This window comes from Rhinopithecus bieti, unplaced genomic scaffold, assembly GCF_001698545.2.
Source record: "Rhinopithecus bieti isolate Rb0 unplaced genomic scaffold, ASM169854v2 scaffold_1673, whole genome shotgun sequence".
Taxonomy (NCBI): Eukaryota; Metazoa; Chordata; class Mammalia; order Primates; family Cercopithecidae; genus Rhinopithecus; species Rhinopithecus bieti.
Window position 1 is genome coordinate 755,787 of NW_016804690.1, and position 15,737 is coordinate 771,523.

The following is a 15,737-nucleotide window of genomic DNA, read 5'->3' on the forward strand; positions in this document are numbered from 1 at the left end:
AGCCTGCCTCTAAGAGACTCTCAGGCAGGAACAGCGTCCGCATGGCAGGAACCTGACTCAGTTCTACGTGGTGTATGATGCACTAATAAAAGCAAAGACAGAACTGGGGGCAGGGAAAAGACAACCCAGCTTCCAAACCAAGCGTGATCCACTGGACCAAGGCTGGAGCAGCATCCAAAAGGGCCCGATGTGCGACCGGTTGCACTGCCTTGCCGTGAGAGAAATGTACTACAAGTGGGTCAAAGTGCCCCTTGTGTCTACTTTAATAATCGTGACCTTGGAAGTCAAATGGCTACCATGCATCCCATCTGCTTCAGTCAGCGGTGATTGTGGGCCCAAATGCTCTCGCAAAATTTCACTCATTCCACTGTAGTGTAGTGAGGTCGATGGCTGACCAGTTTTACAGAAAAATAAACTGAAATGCAACCAGGTGCAGCGGCGCACGCCTGTAATCCCAGCCATTTGGGAGGCTGAAGTGGGCGGATCACCTGAGGTCAGGAGTTCAAGACCAGCCTGGCCAACATGGTGAAACCCCGTCTCTACTAAAAATACAAAAATTAGCCTGGCATCCTGGTGCGTGCCTGTAGTCCCAGCTACTTGGGAGGCTGAGGCAGGAGAATCACTTAAACCCGGGAGGCGGAGGTTGCCGTGAGCTGAGATCACACTACTGCACTTCATCCTGGGTGAAAGAGACAAAAAAAAAAAACAAAAAAACCCAAAAAACAAAACAAAAAACCCCTGAAATGCAGAGAGGAGCCGTAACATGTCCAAGGTCACACAGCCTGGGAATTGGGTCTTGGTCTCCTCTGCGCTCCCATGTTGTCTTCTAGTACAGTCTGTAGGGTTCACCTTTTCCCTGACTCAGTCTTCTGCTAAGAGTGACACAGGACTCTGTGAAAAGCCTCCTGCAGTCTCAGGAGGATTTTAGATTTTCTGCCCAGAACCAAACCCTGTATGGGCTCTGTCAGGTCACAGGGAGGCAGTGGGTCCCACAAGGACTTTCCAGAAATCTTGCCCAGAGCTTAGACCAGTAGGATCTAGAGCCTGGGCAACTTCGGCAGGGACCCAGGGGTGGCCAGGTTTGGGTGGCAGGTGACCTTCATGGCCACCAGCCCCTGTCCAGGTTTCACGATGCTCCCTGAGCTCCGGCAGTCTAAGCCTCTCGCTTTTTTGGTGACCTGAGCACTCCGGGACATGGGCCAGACGTACCTCCTCTGGAACCTGCAAAATAAAGGAGACGCAATTCAGATGCCGGAAAAGCAGTGTAAGAAAATGCATCAGTGTGCTCTTTTCTTTTGCTGCCCTGTTTTCTCTGTAGTATTAGCAATATCAACTAATTCAACTGAGTAACTGTTTTCCAAGGAACTCAAAGCCTCTCCAATACTGAAGAAAATCCTCTTATGACACGGCAATCATGTTGATAAGCCCTCACCTCCATTTCCAACTTACAGAGCATAAATCTGAGGCACAGAGATGTGAAGAGACTTGTCTAAGGTGGCAAAGCCCATATCTGCCTCCCACACAGGGAAAGAGGGCCAGGTGGGCCCTATTGGAGGAGGCAGCAGGCGAGGTGAAACACACTCAGGGCTAGGAGCCAGCAGTGCTGGCCTCTGTCAGCCAGGTCCAGTGGTCCGGTCTGCATTTCCTTGAGCAAGTCCCCTCCCCTCTCCAGCCTCAGTTTTCTTATCTCAAAAATAGGACCCAATGATCCCCAAGGTCCTTCCCAACTCTGAAAGCCCACAGCTGCATTTCCAAGCCCATAAGGTGGTGGGAGGGAAGCTGTGTATCACAATTCCATTTGCAATCTCCTTGGAGCGATTCTGTCCTGGATCTGAAGTCCTCAGCTCCTGTTTCAGAGACCGAGGGGTTTGAGCCTATGTGCATTTTTACAACTGATGGTGTTTGCCCAGCTCCCTTTCTCAGGTGGGTGAGCAGGTAGAGGTCAGTGTCCCATGGGTGGCAACGTTGCCAGTGGTGAACACACAGCCTCCTCTCCTGACACCTCATCTGGATCCTCCCAGGGGCGTGCTGGGAAACTGGCTCTTGGGAGAGGGTGGAAGCTCTGACTTGTAGTGTTTGCCACTTTCCATGGTGTAAACAGGTCCCCGCCAGGGCCATTTTTCAGGCTGCCGAGGTGACCTCCACAGACATGGGTCAGAGAGAAGAGATGGGCTTTGGGAGCTGGAAGGAGCCAGCTCCAGCCCATCACACCGAAATGCATCCCCAGTCAGTGCCCTAAAGCCTTCCTTGCATCCCTCTCCTCCCACGGTTACCTGCAGCCCACAAAAGCTCTTTCTTGTTCTGCAGAAGGGACTGGGGATATCCCAGGGGCCCAGCGTGTTGGGTGAGTTCTCAGTGCCCCAGCCCCAGCCCCAGCCTGAAGAGGGAGAGGGGGCTGCAATGCGGCTGCCCTCTGGCTGCGACTCAGAGTGAAAGGAAAACACGCAGACAGCAGGAGTCTGTGTAGGGATCTGGGCTCCTGCCAGCAGAGCTGTGGGGGGAGCATCATGACCGATGTTCCCCTGTCCCCAAGCTCTCCACCATCCAGGCCAATGCCTTTGCGGAGTTCTGAGCAGCTGCACCTATGGACTCAGTCCTGCACTCACAGTATTGCCTGATGTGGCCCAGTATATTCTGTTCTTTGGAGATGGGTGGGCTGACCAGAATGCCAGGCCTGGAGGATGTGAGAAGGGATGTAGAGGCCATTTGAGAGTGGAACTCCCTGGAGGCTGGCTGTAGGGGCCCTGTGGAGGGCTTAGAAGGCCCCACAACCCAGACCTGCTGCAGGGGCCTCCCTGCGGGGGATACTCCTGAGCCTGGCCAGGCTGGTAGCTTTGCTTTTCCTTGGCCAAGCTCCCTGTCTGGGATCCCATCCCCAGTTCTGCCTCTGTGGTCAGCTTTCCATGCAGGGGCTGAGATGAGCACGGGGGAAGGGAAGGCGGGAGCCCCTGCGCTCTGCACCTCGTAGATGCCAAAGCCGATGGTGTGCATGTCCTCGCCCATTTTCCTCTGCCGCCGCCGGTGCTTCTGAATGAGCCCCACCAGGAAAGTGCAGCCGCTCTCCCCGTCCTCCTCATCCTCATCCTCCTCCTCCAGCTTGATCAGGTACTGAGGGTTCATCCAGAAAGTGTCTGCAGCCAGAAGGGGGCAGAGGAGCCCAGCCCTGAGCAGGCATGCATGCAGGTGGGGACAGCTGCGGGGTGGCCCTGGTCTCAGGCTTGGAGGCTTCTAAGAGAGGGATGGAGATAAAGGGAGATGGCAGGAGATGGCGGGAGGCAGTGGAAGATGGTGGGAGATGGTAGGAGATGGCAGAGGATGGCACAGGATGGCAGAAGATGGTCAGAGATGGCGGGAGATGTTAGGAGAGGCTAAGAGGTGGCGGGAGACACCAGAGTCAGGGTGCGGACTTCAGGCTTTGTCAGGCTGGGGATGGGTGATGGTAGCTGTGGAGAGAGGATGACCTGCACTTGCCTGAATCTAACAGGAATCTAAATTAGAAACTTCCCCTAGCGGTTCTCTCTCTGGCTCCAGGCTGGCTTGTCTTGGGGACTGGGGACTGGGGACTGGAACGCAGGGTGGTTAGAGCCGTGACTTCCCCTCATGGTAGCTTCTCTTCACTGGGCTCTGATGGGGGGTCTGGGGTGGGGCTCGGCTGGCCTGGGGGACTCCAGGATCTGCTCCCTGCACTCGCCAGTCTCTGCCCCCTCAGTGAGCCCGGAGGCCAAGAACATCTTGTGTATAATTCCAGACTCTTGTTCTGCGTCCCTTGTCCTCTCAGGCCTATTCCCTTGCCCTGCTCCTGATGTCTCTGCCCTCCTTACTTCCAAAACCTATTTATTTAAAAAAATCTAAGATTCATTCATGTTTAAGGGGAATTACGCTAATTGCCTTTCCATACCTAATGGGATAAAACCCTAACTGCGGAATTAAAGGCACCATCTGTGTAGGGATTGGCAGCTGCGGCCCCGCAGGCTGTCGCCTGTTTGTGTAAATAACGTCTTATTGGAATGTAGCCACGGCCATTCGCTTAAGTATGGCTGCCTTTGGATTACAGCAATAGAGTTGTTGTTATAGAGACTGAGTGGCCCACAAAGCCAAAAATATTTACTGTCTGACCCTTTAGAGGGAGCTTTCCGACTCCTGATCTGGTGGGTAGGAGGGGTCCTTTCTGGGGGGCAGGGGGTCTTCCCAGTGCCACTGGGACTGCCACTTGGTGGCTGCATACTTGAGGTGAGGAAGTCAGAGCCCCAGAGCTGTAGGTCAGCTAGTTCCAATCTGACTACTTGCTCTGTGGCCCTGGTATGCTCCTTAGAGCCTCAGCTTCCTCATCTGTCACAGAGGATCACTATGAGACCATGACCTGCTGTCATTGTACTTACAGAGTGACTCCACAGTCAGGGGGCCTGGGTTCAAATCCCAGCACGCTCTGTGGCCTTCGGCAAGTAACTAGCCTCTCCAAGCCTCGGTTTCCTCATCTTAGAGATGGCAGTGATAAGAAAGTGCCTGCCTCAGAAGTTTGTTGAGAAGATTAGATAGAATGTTATTCAGGCTGAATATCCCTTATCTGAAATTCTTGGGGCCAGAAGTGTTTCCTATTTTGGATATTTTTGGATTTTGGAATATTTGTATATACATAACATATCTTGGGGATGGAACTCAAGTCTAAAGACAAAACTCATTTCTGTTTCATATGTAATTTATACACATAGGCTGAAAGGAATTTTATAGCATATTGAAAATAAATTTGTGCATGAAACAAAGTTTTGACTGCGTTTTGACTGCGACCTGTCACCTGAGGTCAGATGTGGAATTTTCCACCTGTGGCATCATGTTGGGGCTCAAAAAGTTTTGGATTTTGGAGCATTTCAGATTTCACATTTTCAGATTATGGATCCTCACCCTGTGTACAAAGCACTTAGGTTAGTTCCAAGCACCAAAGCTGTGCCCCATAATTGGCAGATGTCATCATGTTCAGATAACTGCCGACGGACTAAGCCATGAAGGCAGAAGAATCAAAGGGCTCAACAAAGGCTGGACCAGAGGAGAAATCTTCACCCCATCTGGGCAGGGCCCAGTCCACATTTGCTGATTGAACTGAATAGGGGGCAAACAAACAGGGCCTGATATGTGGAGGCCTCCCTGGGTGCAGGGGCAAGGTTCCCCTGCAGGCTTGGCTGCCTGGGTGTGGGGTGCATAGAGTAGCTCATGGCCGTGAAGTGGGATTCAGCACTGCTTCCATGAGCATGGTGGAAGGTCGTGGCTGAAGGTCATGATGGGTGCTGGGGAATCCAGGGCCTGGAGAGGACATCCCAGAAATAGCGGCTCTTGGGTTTGGCCTGGGTAGGCAGCAAATGAATGCAGGAGGTAAGGGACTGAGAAAGAGAGCAAGGCTCAGGGAGAAGGAAGACAGAGAGGGTTCCAGTGAGCGAGAGCTGCCTCCTGGGACTGCTAGGCTGTGGGGTATGGCACACAGGGTGGAGAAAGGGGAGCCTTGGCCTTTGGCAGCCCCACATTGCAACAGCCCTTACTCGGGTAGTTCCTGCAGCCTCCCGCGGTGGAGCCCCGCCTCCAGTTCCCATCCATTTTGGTGAGTTTCCACTTCTTGTAGGTGTCGCTGGTGAGGGTGTCTGGGGTCAGGTTGCAGATCTCCAGGCGGGAATAGTGCCTCAGGAAGTCACTGAAAGACATCCTGGCAAAAGCAGAGACACAGCTGTCGCAGGCGATAAGAGGACACACTGGTAAGCCTTGACTTTCCATCATCATCAGACCAGGACCACCCAATGCCAGGCAGAGCAGCTCATTAGAGCTGAGTGGGTGGGCACCAGGTTCAGAATCAGAAGGCTCAGATTCCAGTCCTGGTGCTGCAACTTTCTAGCTGGGTGACTTTGAGCAAGTTACTTAAACTTCCCTGAAGCTGAGAACTCTCATCTGCAAAAATGGGAGCCGTGCCCATCAGATGTGACAATATATGGGTCCCATTTGATAGAGTGCATGTTGTGCATGGTGCAGGCGGTCCCGTGAGTGGCGCAGACACACAGACATGTGGGTCCCCTGCTGCTCACTAAGGGACCAGTTTCTTAAGGGGCAGGGATCAGTCTCTGGAAACTGGGGGAGAAAGGCCCCATCTTTCCCTTATTTCCTGGGATCTGAACGTTACCAAAGGAATTCCTCTTAGCCTTTTTGTGAAGCCCCTCAGCTTATAAACCCCATTGTCAAGATGGACTGTTGAAGAGGTTTAAGAATTTCTTTATTCAGGCTCTTATAGTGAACTTAAAATAACAACAAAACCAGGATCCCACACCCCCGTGTCCTCAACATGGTAAACTCACTTTTGGCCGACACACTTTCTTATTAGCAACTTTCTAGTAAAGAACATTGGGGAAGACAGATGTTTTCTGTCTTCCCTGAAGCCGCCACTAATCTTACCAGAATTCTCCATCTTCATGCCGTCTGGTCAGCCTTTCCCTCTCCTCTGGGTCTATAGTGTTCCAGCTTGGGCAGCTGGAAAACAAAACAATGAGAGAGGCATTAGTGTACGATGATTTCTCCCCAAAGGTCCCCAGAGTTGAGGAAGAGGGACATCTGCTCTCACCTCTGAGGGCTCAGGCTCCAGAAAGGGGGAAAGTAGCCCACATCTGGCTAACAGCTGCATTGAAATACTCTTACAACACTTTAAAGAGTATAGAACACTATACAGATGCAAACCAGGGAGCAAAGTGAGAGGGTGAGTTGCGCTGGAAGACAGTGGCAAGGAAGAGTCCAGAAAATGAACACAGTCCATTAGAGGGAGATGGAGTAGCTCAGATCAGCAGCTCTTTTAGGGACAACTGAAGATCTGATAAGGAGCATCTGGCCTTGGCCTCTGCAGCTGGCCTGGGAAGCCTCAGCAGATGTTTGTCCATCCACAGAGCAGAAGGACCTGGCCCTGTACACAGGGGCAGTGCACAAGATAAACTAACCACTGCCTGAGCTTTGGCTGGAATTACACACAGGTCTCTGTACTGCCCACCTCTCCAACCTGAGGCAGAACAAGTAGGCTGAGGTTGCCACAGCAGATACACAAACAAGTGTTTACCCCAAATAGTTGAGGGTTCAACATGCCTACCAGTAAGCCCTGGAAATCAACAGAGGGATGTTTCTCTGGTCTTTGGTACAGAGTTCATATCCCTGGAATAGAAGTGCCTGGGGGAAGGTGGGGTACATTTTTTTCCCTGAAAGCCCCATAGAAGGGTGGATTTGAGCTGGGGAAGGGGTGAACCTGGAGGCAGTGGGAGGAATGAACTTCACAGGAGCAGCTTGGGGCCTGGAAAAAGGCACCCATGCTGCTGGAGGAGTGTCCTGGTTAAAAGACTCTTTGAGGGCTCCTGTCCATGGGCCCCTCTCCATGTGGCCTGGGCTCTCCCGGCTGTATTTCTCAGCATAATGCACATGCCTTCTTCTCTCACCCTCTTCCCAGAGCCTCCCATCACAATGCACCCCCACCGGGGCCCTGAGGCCTGCGCCCTCCTCACTTGTCATTCCACCGCCCTGTCCACTCCACTTCTCCCCAGGGATTTCGGATGCGGATCAGTTTCTGTAGGCTTCCACTACTTTCAACCTGCAGGATTAGATAAAAGGGAGGAGGAAGAGGTTGAGTTCAAGCCAGGGCTATGAAGGCTGGGGCCTCCAACCCCTTCCGCATGAGCCAGGAGGTATGGGGGTGAGGACGGTGGGGAGGATTTGGGGGTTGAGTCCATGCATGAGGATCACAAAAGCTAGAGGGGCTTGGCACCCAGATCTCTCGCTGCTACCCAGCTCTGGAAAATGAGAATTAAAGCTCCCAGGATCCGGCTCTTGGGAGATGGGGCTGTTGGCGCTTCACCTCTGAACTTCAGCTTAACTGACTAGAACAGAATGCGCTTTTGTTAAAGGAGCTCAGGGAAGCTTTACCACTTGTTGAAAGATCGCTGGTGATAACAGGCACATGCAGTGAGTGAATCTGGATTGAGTCCTGGACGGGGTAGGGGTGGGTCACCAGAAAGGACATTTTGGGCAATTGGGAAAATGTTAATGTGGACTTTATAATAGATGACATTACTGAATTAATGTTTATTTTCTTAGGTGTGGCAATAGTAGCGGAATTATGTAAGAGAAGATCCTTATTCATAGGGGGACAAATGCTGAAGTACTGATGAGGGAAGTGTCATAACATCTGCCACTTACTTTCATATGGCTCAAAAAAAGTGCACACATAGATAAAGCAGACGTGGCAAATGTTGGCAATCGGTGAATCTAGGGGACTGGTAAGTGAATCGTTATTATGTTAGTCTTTCAACTTTTCTGTAGATGTGAAAATTTTCAAATAAAAAGACGTGTGTGTGAGGGGGTAGTCAAAAAAATCAAGGTTAAAAAAAGAACACTGGACATGCAGAAGATCTGGGGTCTAGACTGGGTTCTGTAATTAACACTGAACTTGAGCTGCTTGATAATTTCTTTTTTTTGAGGCAGGGTCTTACTTTGTCACCCACGCTGGGGTGCAACGGCATGATCATGGCTCACTGCAGCCTCGACCTCCCGGGCTCAAGTGATCCTCCCACCTCAGCCTCCCAAGTAGCTGGGACGGCAGGTGCATGCCACCATGCCTGGCTTTTTTTTTTTGTAGAGACAGGTTCTCGCTATGTTGCCCAGGCTGGTCTTGAACTCCGAGGCTCAAGCGATCCTCCCACCTTGGTCTCCCAAAGTGTTGGGATTTCAGGTGTGAGCCACCATGTCAGCCCATAATATTTTCAATAATAGTGATCACAACAGCAAGGACAGCTACCTCCTTATATACAATGTGTGAGGCACCTCTGGGCACTTTACATATATTAACTTGATTGAATCGCCACGACCTTCCAATGGATATTATTTCCATTTTTTAAATGAGGAGACTAAGGGACAGAGAGTTCCAGTAATTGGCCCAGGCCACACAGCTGGTAAGAAGCGTCAGATTTGAAAATGGGCACGAATGCTTTTATGAGATCAAATGTGAAAGCACCTTATAGCGTATAAGACACTATGCAGATGCATTGTTTTATTATTTTTAGCTGATCAAAATAGTAAGTTCGTAATTGTAAAACGGTAAAATCTAAAACAAGAAAACCAGGACCTCGGCGCCGGCCACTGCGGCCACCAGGGGGCAGCGCGGCGCACCCGGCGCCCGAGCTGCGAAAGGGACGCGCTTCTCCTCCCGCGCGGAACTTCGGGAGTGCGGGGCCCGAGTGCAAACCGGACCACAGTGGGGCCGCGCGGGCCCCTGGGCATCACCACAAACTGTGCCTGTGACCATCGTGTTAGGACAGCAGGACCCCTGCACATCCGCGCAGGCCGTTACCTCCTCGGCTCCGGTGACCGAGTATGCGTGCCCCTTCACCAGCTTCTGATACGTGATGGCCTCTGAGTCCGCGGCGCTGGTGATCTGCAAACACGGCAACCGTCAGACTGGCCACACCCGCTCTCCCTTCCTCCCGGAATCCCTCGCTCCCTCGTTCCTGTCCTGCTGGGCGGGACCGCGGGACGCACTAGCGCAGGGGCCGAGGCCTGGGGCCGGAGGCTCAGGGCTGCGCTTTCTTGCACTTGGAGAACCTTTTCTACCGCGTTCAAATGCTGAACGCCGAGAATACCAGAGAAAACCCTCTCGCGGAGCGAGCGCACGCATTCCCGTGTGAATAGCGCATCCACAGATTTCTGCAGGCTGGGGAGGGCGGAAAAGGGCGCACCGCCGAGAAAGGGCCGGTGGGGGTCCTCGATGGCCCAGGGCTGACACCCAGACAGACTTGAGTGGCCCAGGGGCACTGAGCACCCCCTCGCCCCACCACCAGCCCATGCACCGTGGTCTGGCCCAGCCCAGCTGTAGGGTTTATACTAGGACGGTTGTTTATTCCGGTCTGAGTCAGAATTTGCTTCTGTTTTAAGAACGCCTCACAGTCTCTCCTTTCCCCCATCTATTCTGATGAAGGTTAAGCCTGGGAAGAAGGGCTGGGGTAGAAAGGGTCTTCTGCCTTAACGTGTTCTGCTGATAAACTTTGAGAATTCCTGCCTAGGGAGTCTGACCGAGATTTTGGCTCCAAAAGCCAGGGCTTCTTATCTCTGTCACCCGCAGAGACCAGAACTTGGATGGGACAGGGCTCAGAGGTTGGGCACAGCCTTTGCTCCAAGGCTCCTGGGCACAGTGCCTACCTCCCATCCCCTGGTGAGCGTTGCCAGCAAGGCTATTATGAGGAAATCATTCCTCCTCTTCCTTCTGAAGTCTCCCACAGGCCTATTAGCTCTGCAAGAGTGCAGGGGAAGCCTGCACAGCCCTGCAGATGGAGGGGAAGGTGTCAGGGGCAGCAGGTGTCAGGGGCTCCCAGGGAACCTGTGGTCAGAGGGGTGGGGGTGATTCAGAGCAGGCTGAAAGTGGGAAGTGGGCTGAAGACAGAAGGCTGGAGGCACCATCACCCCATCCATTACAGCTTGACCTTTGCCTAGCAACCCTTGGCTTCCAGGTGATGAGCAATAATGGTAGACATTGCGGCTTAGAAACCGATACCTCCAAGAGATGGCACTTTGAAATGCTAAACTGAAGAAGCCTCAAGATCTCTCTGACCTCCCCTTTCCTTCTGTCTCTCCATCCACTCTCGCCCAAAGCACGGAGGAAGCTATTCTCTGAAGTTCCCTCACCTGCCTAAAGTCTGGATCTGCCAAAGATGAAAACAATGACCTCTGGTCCTTTCCTTGAGTCGTTATGAACTGAACTCATATTGCAGGAAGAAAGACAAGTCTGTCAACATGGTTAGACAGACTTGTCACAAACCACTGTCTGCTCTGCAGGCCCAACAGACTTTATCCCAGACCATTTATGTTCTTTAAGCCCATTGAATTGCCCTAAAAATCATTTACGACATCCCTAAAATCATCCACACGTCCCCATCTCCCTCCCCCTAGAAGGAAGGGAATATAACCCTTTGTATTCCAATGCGTGGTAGGGAAATCTGTTGTGATTCTCCCCCGTGCACACTCATACATTTGTATGCCATTTCTTGTATTAGTCTTCCTTTTGCCAATTGATTTTCAGCGGACCTTCAGAGGGTGGAGGGAGGTTTTCCTTTGGCCTCTATGTGGACGAGGGCTGCATTACGTTGTACACAGGAGCAGTGGGTTCCCTTGGGCACTGTGGGAGCCTCCCTTCAGCAAGAGCAGATGAGGTGAGGCTAGGGAAGGCAGCCTGGACTTACGTCGATGGAGCAGCCAAGGAGAGAGCCTTTTTGCAGAGCTTTCTGGATGATCTTGAACAGGTTGGGAGGGGGCTTCTTCAACTCATACCACTCAGCAATGCCTCCGGTGAAGTCTTCGAAGCCCTCAGTGGTGGCACCCCCTGAGAGCGCTTCATAGCATCCGTTGATCCTACAAGAGGGGTTAGATGCTGCCGCTACCCTCGACACTACTGATGCTATAATTTCTCAAATACCCACCCCCTAGTACCCTCTAGGTTGGATGCTCTAGGGACGCCCTGCTCACATTCTCCTTGGCCTTGTCCCCAGCTCGGGGTGCTCAGGAAGGCAAGGTATTGTGTCCACAGTTACCATTTCCCTGGTATTTTGTGTTTTAAAGAAAATCTCAGGCCGGGCGCAGTGGCTCACGCCTGTAATCCCAGCACTCTGGGAGGCCAGGCGGGTGGGATCACTTGAGGTCAGGAGTTCAAGACCAGCCTGGCCAACATGGTGAAACCCTGTTTCTACTAAAAATACAAAAAATTAGCCTGGCATGGTGGTGCATGTAGTCCCAGCTACTTGGGAAGCTGAGGCAAGAGAATTGCTGAAACTCAGAAGGTGGAGGTTGCAGTGAGCCAAAATCGTGCCACTGTACTCCAGCCTAGGCAACAGAGCAAGGCTCTGTATTTAAAAAAAAAAAAAAAAAAAAAAAAAAAAAGATTCTCATTCTCATAGAACCTTAAAGTTGGAAGGACCTTAGTGATTTTTCTGGATGAACCTCCTGTATTGATTCTTTCTACATCCTGACAAGAAAGGGGAGGTCTACTAATGGTTTGTTTGGCATTGATAGCTTAAAAAAGGACAACAATTCAATAATGGAAGCAGTCTCCCTGAGAAACAGGCACTGTGTTGGCAAGGGCTTAGTGCTCCTGACTACGGATGCTGGAGTCCAGTGGCTTCCTGCTCTAAAGTGGGGTCACTTAATGGAAAGAGCCAGGTGGCACAGCCAACATGGGGCCATTCTGGAGAGGGGCTGGCGTGGAGCTTCCTACTGAGAGTGGGCAGCCTGAGCACTGGACAAACTCAACTGTGGGCAACCTGGGTGGGAAGCAGCTGTGGGGAGATGGGGAAGCCATTGCTAGTCAGTGACATCATCTATTCTGCGCAAGTTTCCTACCTCTGCAATGAATAGTTTTGCCCGTTGGCAAAACCTCTGCTTTTTTTAGTTGATACAAATGTGTCCTGTCAAGGAAGTAGAGCTCCTTCTCAAGGCCAGCACAATCAGTACCATAACTCGTTCCTGTGCATTTGGTTAAAGATGGTGATAGCTGTCATTTATCAGCATACAGTGTGGCCAGGCACCCTGCATGCACTATCTCCCTTGCGTTTACAGCCTAATTTTGGCTGAAGAAGTCCTTCTATAGAAAATGACTTCCACTCAAAGTAGTCCTGGAATAGTTCTTATTTTTTGGAATCCAGGGCATTGGGGGCAGGCCATGGGGCCAGGGGAGGCATGACAACTTACTTGGCGTACGCTTTCTCCAGCAGGGCACTCCAGAACTCGCTCCCCTCGGCTGAATGCACAAAGAGCAGCTCCCCGTCCTTGGTGGGCAGCCTGTCGTCCACCACCACCTCCACCCACTCGCCGTATTGCCAGAACTGCAGAACAAGAGAGGTGGGCTGCAGGAGGAGCTGGTGGCAGCACTGGGACTCTGAGCCTCAGCTGCCTCTGGCTTCCCTTTCCCTGATCCCCTGGCATAGGTTCCATGAGCCCGTCCTGGGAGGAGGTGCTCCCTTAACTCTCCTATGCAGGCCAAGTCCTCAGGCTCATGTCCATCCCTTCAAATCCACACCTACCTCTTAGCATCCTGACCTGCATTGTAGGTTTTTTTTTTTTTTGAGACCAAGTCCCACTCTGGAGTGCAGTGGTGCGATCTCGGCTTACTGCAACCTCCGCCTCCTGGATGCAAGTGATTCTCTTGCCTCAGCCTCCCAAGTAGCTGGGATTAAGGGCACGTGCCACCACACTTGGGTAATTTTTTTGTGTTTTCAAGTAGAGACGGGGTTTCGCCATGTTGCCCCAGCTGGTCTCGAACTCCTGGGCTCAAGCGATCCATCCGCCTTGGCCTCCCAAAGTGCTGAGATTACAGGTATGAGCCACCGCACCTGAACTGGCTTTTTCTTTCTTTTCTTTTTTTTTTTTTTGAGACGGAGTCTCACTCTGTTGCCCAGGTTGGAGTGCACTATCTTGGCTCACTGCAACCTCTGCCTCCCAGGTTAAAGTGATTCTCCTGCTTCAGTCTCCCAAGTAGCTGGGATTACAGGCATGCACCACTACGCCAGATTTTTATATGTGTAGTAGAGATGGGGTTTCATCATGTTGGCCAGGCTGGTCTCGAACTCCTGACCTCAAATGATCCGCCCACCTCGGCCTCCCGAAGTGCTGAGATTACAGGCATGAGCCACCGTGCCCAGCCAGCTTTTTCAAATATTATTTCTCCTTTACCAGCGTAAAAGGAGGAGAACTTTAACGTTTTGTCTCAAACATCAAATAATACATTTTTTTTTAACTTGGGAATTATTTCCTGAACCCCTTGTTCTACCTCCCTTTTGCAGGCCCCAAGCAACCCCACAGGGCCATCCCGGCAGGGCCCACATCCTGGCCATGGGTAAGCCAGGAAGCTTCCTGCTCTCACCCAATGTCCTTTGTAGAACAGCATTGGTCTTGGGAGTCTGCAAACACCAGGGACTGAAGAACCCAGCCAAGCCAGGAGACTGTTCTAGCCTCCTGGACCTGTTGAGGAACCACTTGAACCAGCCATTAAGTTACCTGGAAGTGAAAGATCCCTGCATAGTTTTCCTGGAAGCTCTGGTTTAGAGGGACGACTCGAGCCAGGATTTCTTCATTCAAGGTGAGGGAGGCAATGGCTGCCAGCAGCCAGCAGTCACCTGTGAACACAACACAAGGAGCTCTTATCAGAGGGTCTCAGAACCAGGAGGATATTAAAAATCTTGTCTCCACCTTCAGGGGCTTAAAGCCTAAGACAATCTATGAATAGACAGAGTGAAGTTTCAGGCGGTCCCCCATCTGAGGGTTGGGTCAGAGGGCTTGGGTGTTATTAGTTTGGTGTAAAAGTGCGATTTTTGCACCAACCTAGTATTTTGAGGGAAATGCAAAGGGAGAAATGTTTTTGCTGTGTTGTGGTTGGGCAGAGATGGGAAATTTCATTCCCTGAAAGACCCAGAACTCTGGTGGCTGAACTGTGCCCTCAGAGCCCAGCCCTGCACCTGATTCGCTGCAGATGCTCCGCAGTGAGACAATGAAACCAGCGCAGTTGCAGAGGCTTCTGGGCACACAGGCTTTGAATGGGAGTTTGGGCTGGGCGTGGTGGCGTGCACCTGGAGTCCCAGCTATAATATTAATACTTGAGAGGCTGCGGCAGGAGGATCCCTTGAGCCCAGGATTTCAAGGCTGCAGTGAGCCGTGATTGCACCATTGTACTCTAGCCTGGGCAAGAGAGGGAGACCCTCATCTCTAAATAAATAAACAAACAAATATATAAAGGGGAGTTTGAATGAGAGAAAGAAAACATAGTGCTAGATGGGAAGGGGACAAACATTGAATGCCTCCTAGGAGGAGGATCTGAGCCAGGAAAAGAGGCTCCGGCAGGGAGTACAACCACAGGAAGTAAGTAGGGAGCAGTGCAGATGGAAAAGCCCTGAGTCAGAGGCAGAAGGCTGGACTGTCCCCAAGGGTTTCTGTGCGGAGGGCAGAGGTTACTTCAAGGGGTAGACAAGGATGGGCACAACGAGGTGGGCAGCTGGCCAGGCAGCCTGGTCCCTCTCTGAGCCTCAGAACCCTCCTCCATGACGTGGATAAGTGTGAGGCATAATGAGAACAGGTGTGTAAGCACTCGGCGCCCATTTGGTGCCAGTGCTAGGTTCTCAGCACAGCAGGCATCACAATCATTTCACGCAGTTAGAAGCAAGCTGATGCCAGCAACAGCACCCAGATGGTTTCAGGGAGGGGTCATCTTCACTACAAAACACAAAGGGGAGGGGGCCTGGGAAGAGGATGAGGAAGTTTACTCCATTCTTAAGGAATGTGCAGTTTCCTACAGTTTCCCATGACAATAATGGGAAGTAGCCTCAAAGGAGTTTAATTCACTGTTGGATTTATATTCGCCAATTGACAGGTTTATTAAAAATGTAATTGAAGACTAGGTACAGTGGCTCACGCCTGTAATCCCAACACTTTGGGAGACCAAGGTCAGTGAATTGTTCGAGCCCTGGAGTTCAAGACTGGTCTTGGCAACATGGTAAAACTTTGTCTTGACAAAAAATACAAAAATTTGCCAGGTGTGGTGGTGGACGCCTGTGGTCCCAGCTCAGGAGGTGGAGGCTGCAGTAAGATGTGATCATGCCACTGCACTCATCCTGGGTGACAGAAGAGCAAGACCCTGTCTCAAAAGAAAAAAAATATATATATACATATATATATATATATATATATATAATGTTATATAT

General features: G+C 51.5%; 1 protein-coding gene across 1 annotated transcript in view; it reads right to left on the reverse strand.

The window, feature by feature from the left end:
* Positions 1-15,737, reverse strand: part of CAPN2 (calpain 2) — a 65,307-nt gene that overhangs the window by 15,645 nt on the left and 33,925 nt on the right. The window contains exons 3-11 of the mRNA XM_017869953.1: positions 14,041-14,159; positions 12,736-12,869; positions 11,235-11,403; positions 9,353-9,436; positions 7,512-7,597; positions 6,427-6,501; positions 5,529-5,689; positions 2,962-3,131; positions 1,210-1,221 (exon numbers count right to left, since the gene is read on the reverse strand). Of these exons, the coding sequence (XP_017725442.1) occupies positions 1,210-1,221; positions 2,962-3,131; positions 5,529-5,689; positions 6,427-6,501; positions 7,512-7,597; positions 9,353-9,436; positions 11,235-11,403; positions 12,736-12,869; positions 14,041-14,159 (1,010 nt within the window). The remainder of the gene's footprint in view (positions 1-1,209; positions 1,222-2,961; positions 3,132-5,528; positions 5,690-6,426; positions 6,502-7,511; positions 7,598-9,352; positions 9,437-11,234; positions 11,404-12,735; positions 12,870-14,040; positions 14,160-15,737) is intronic.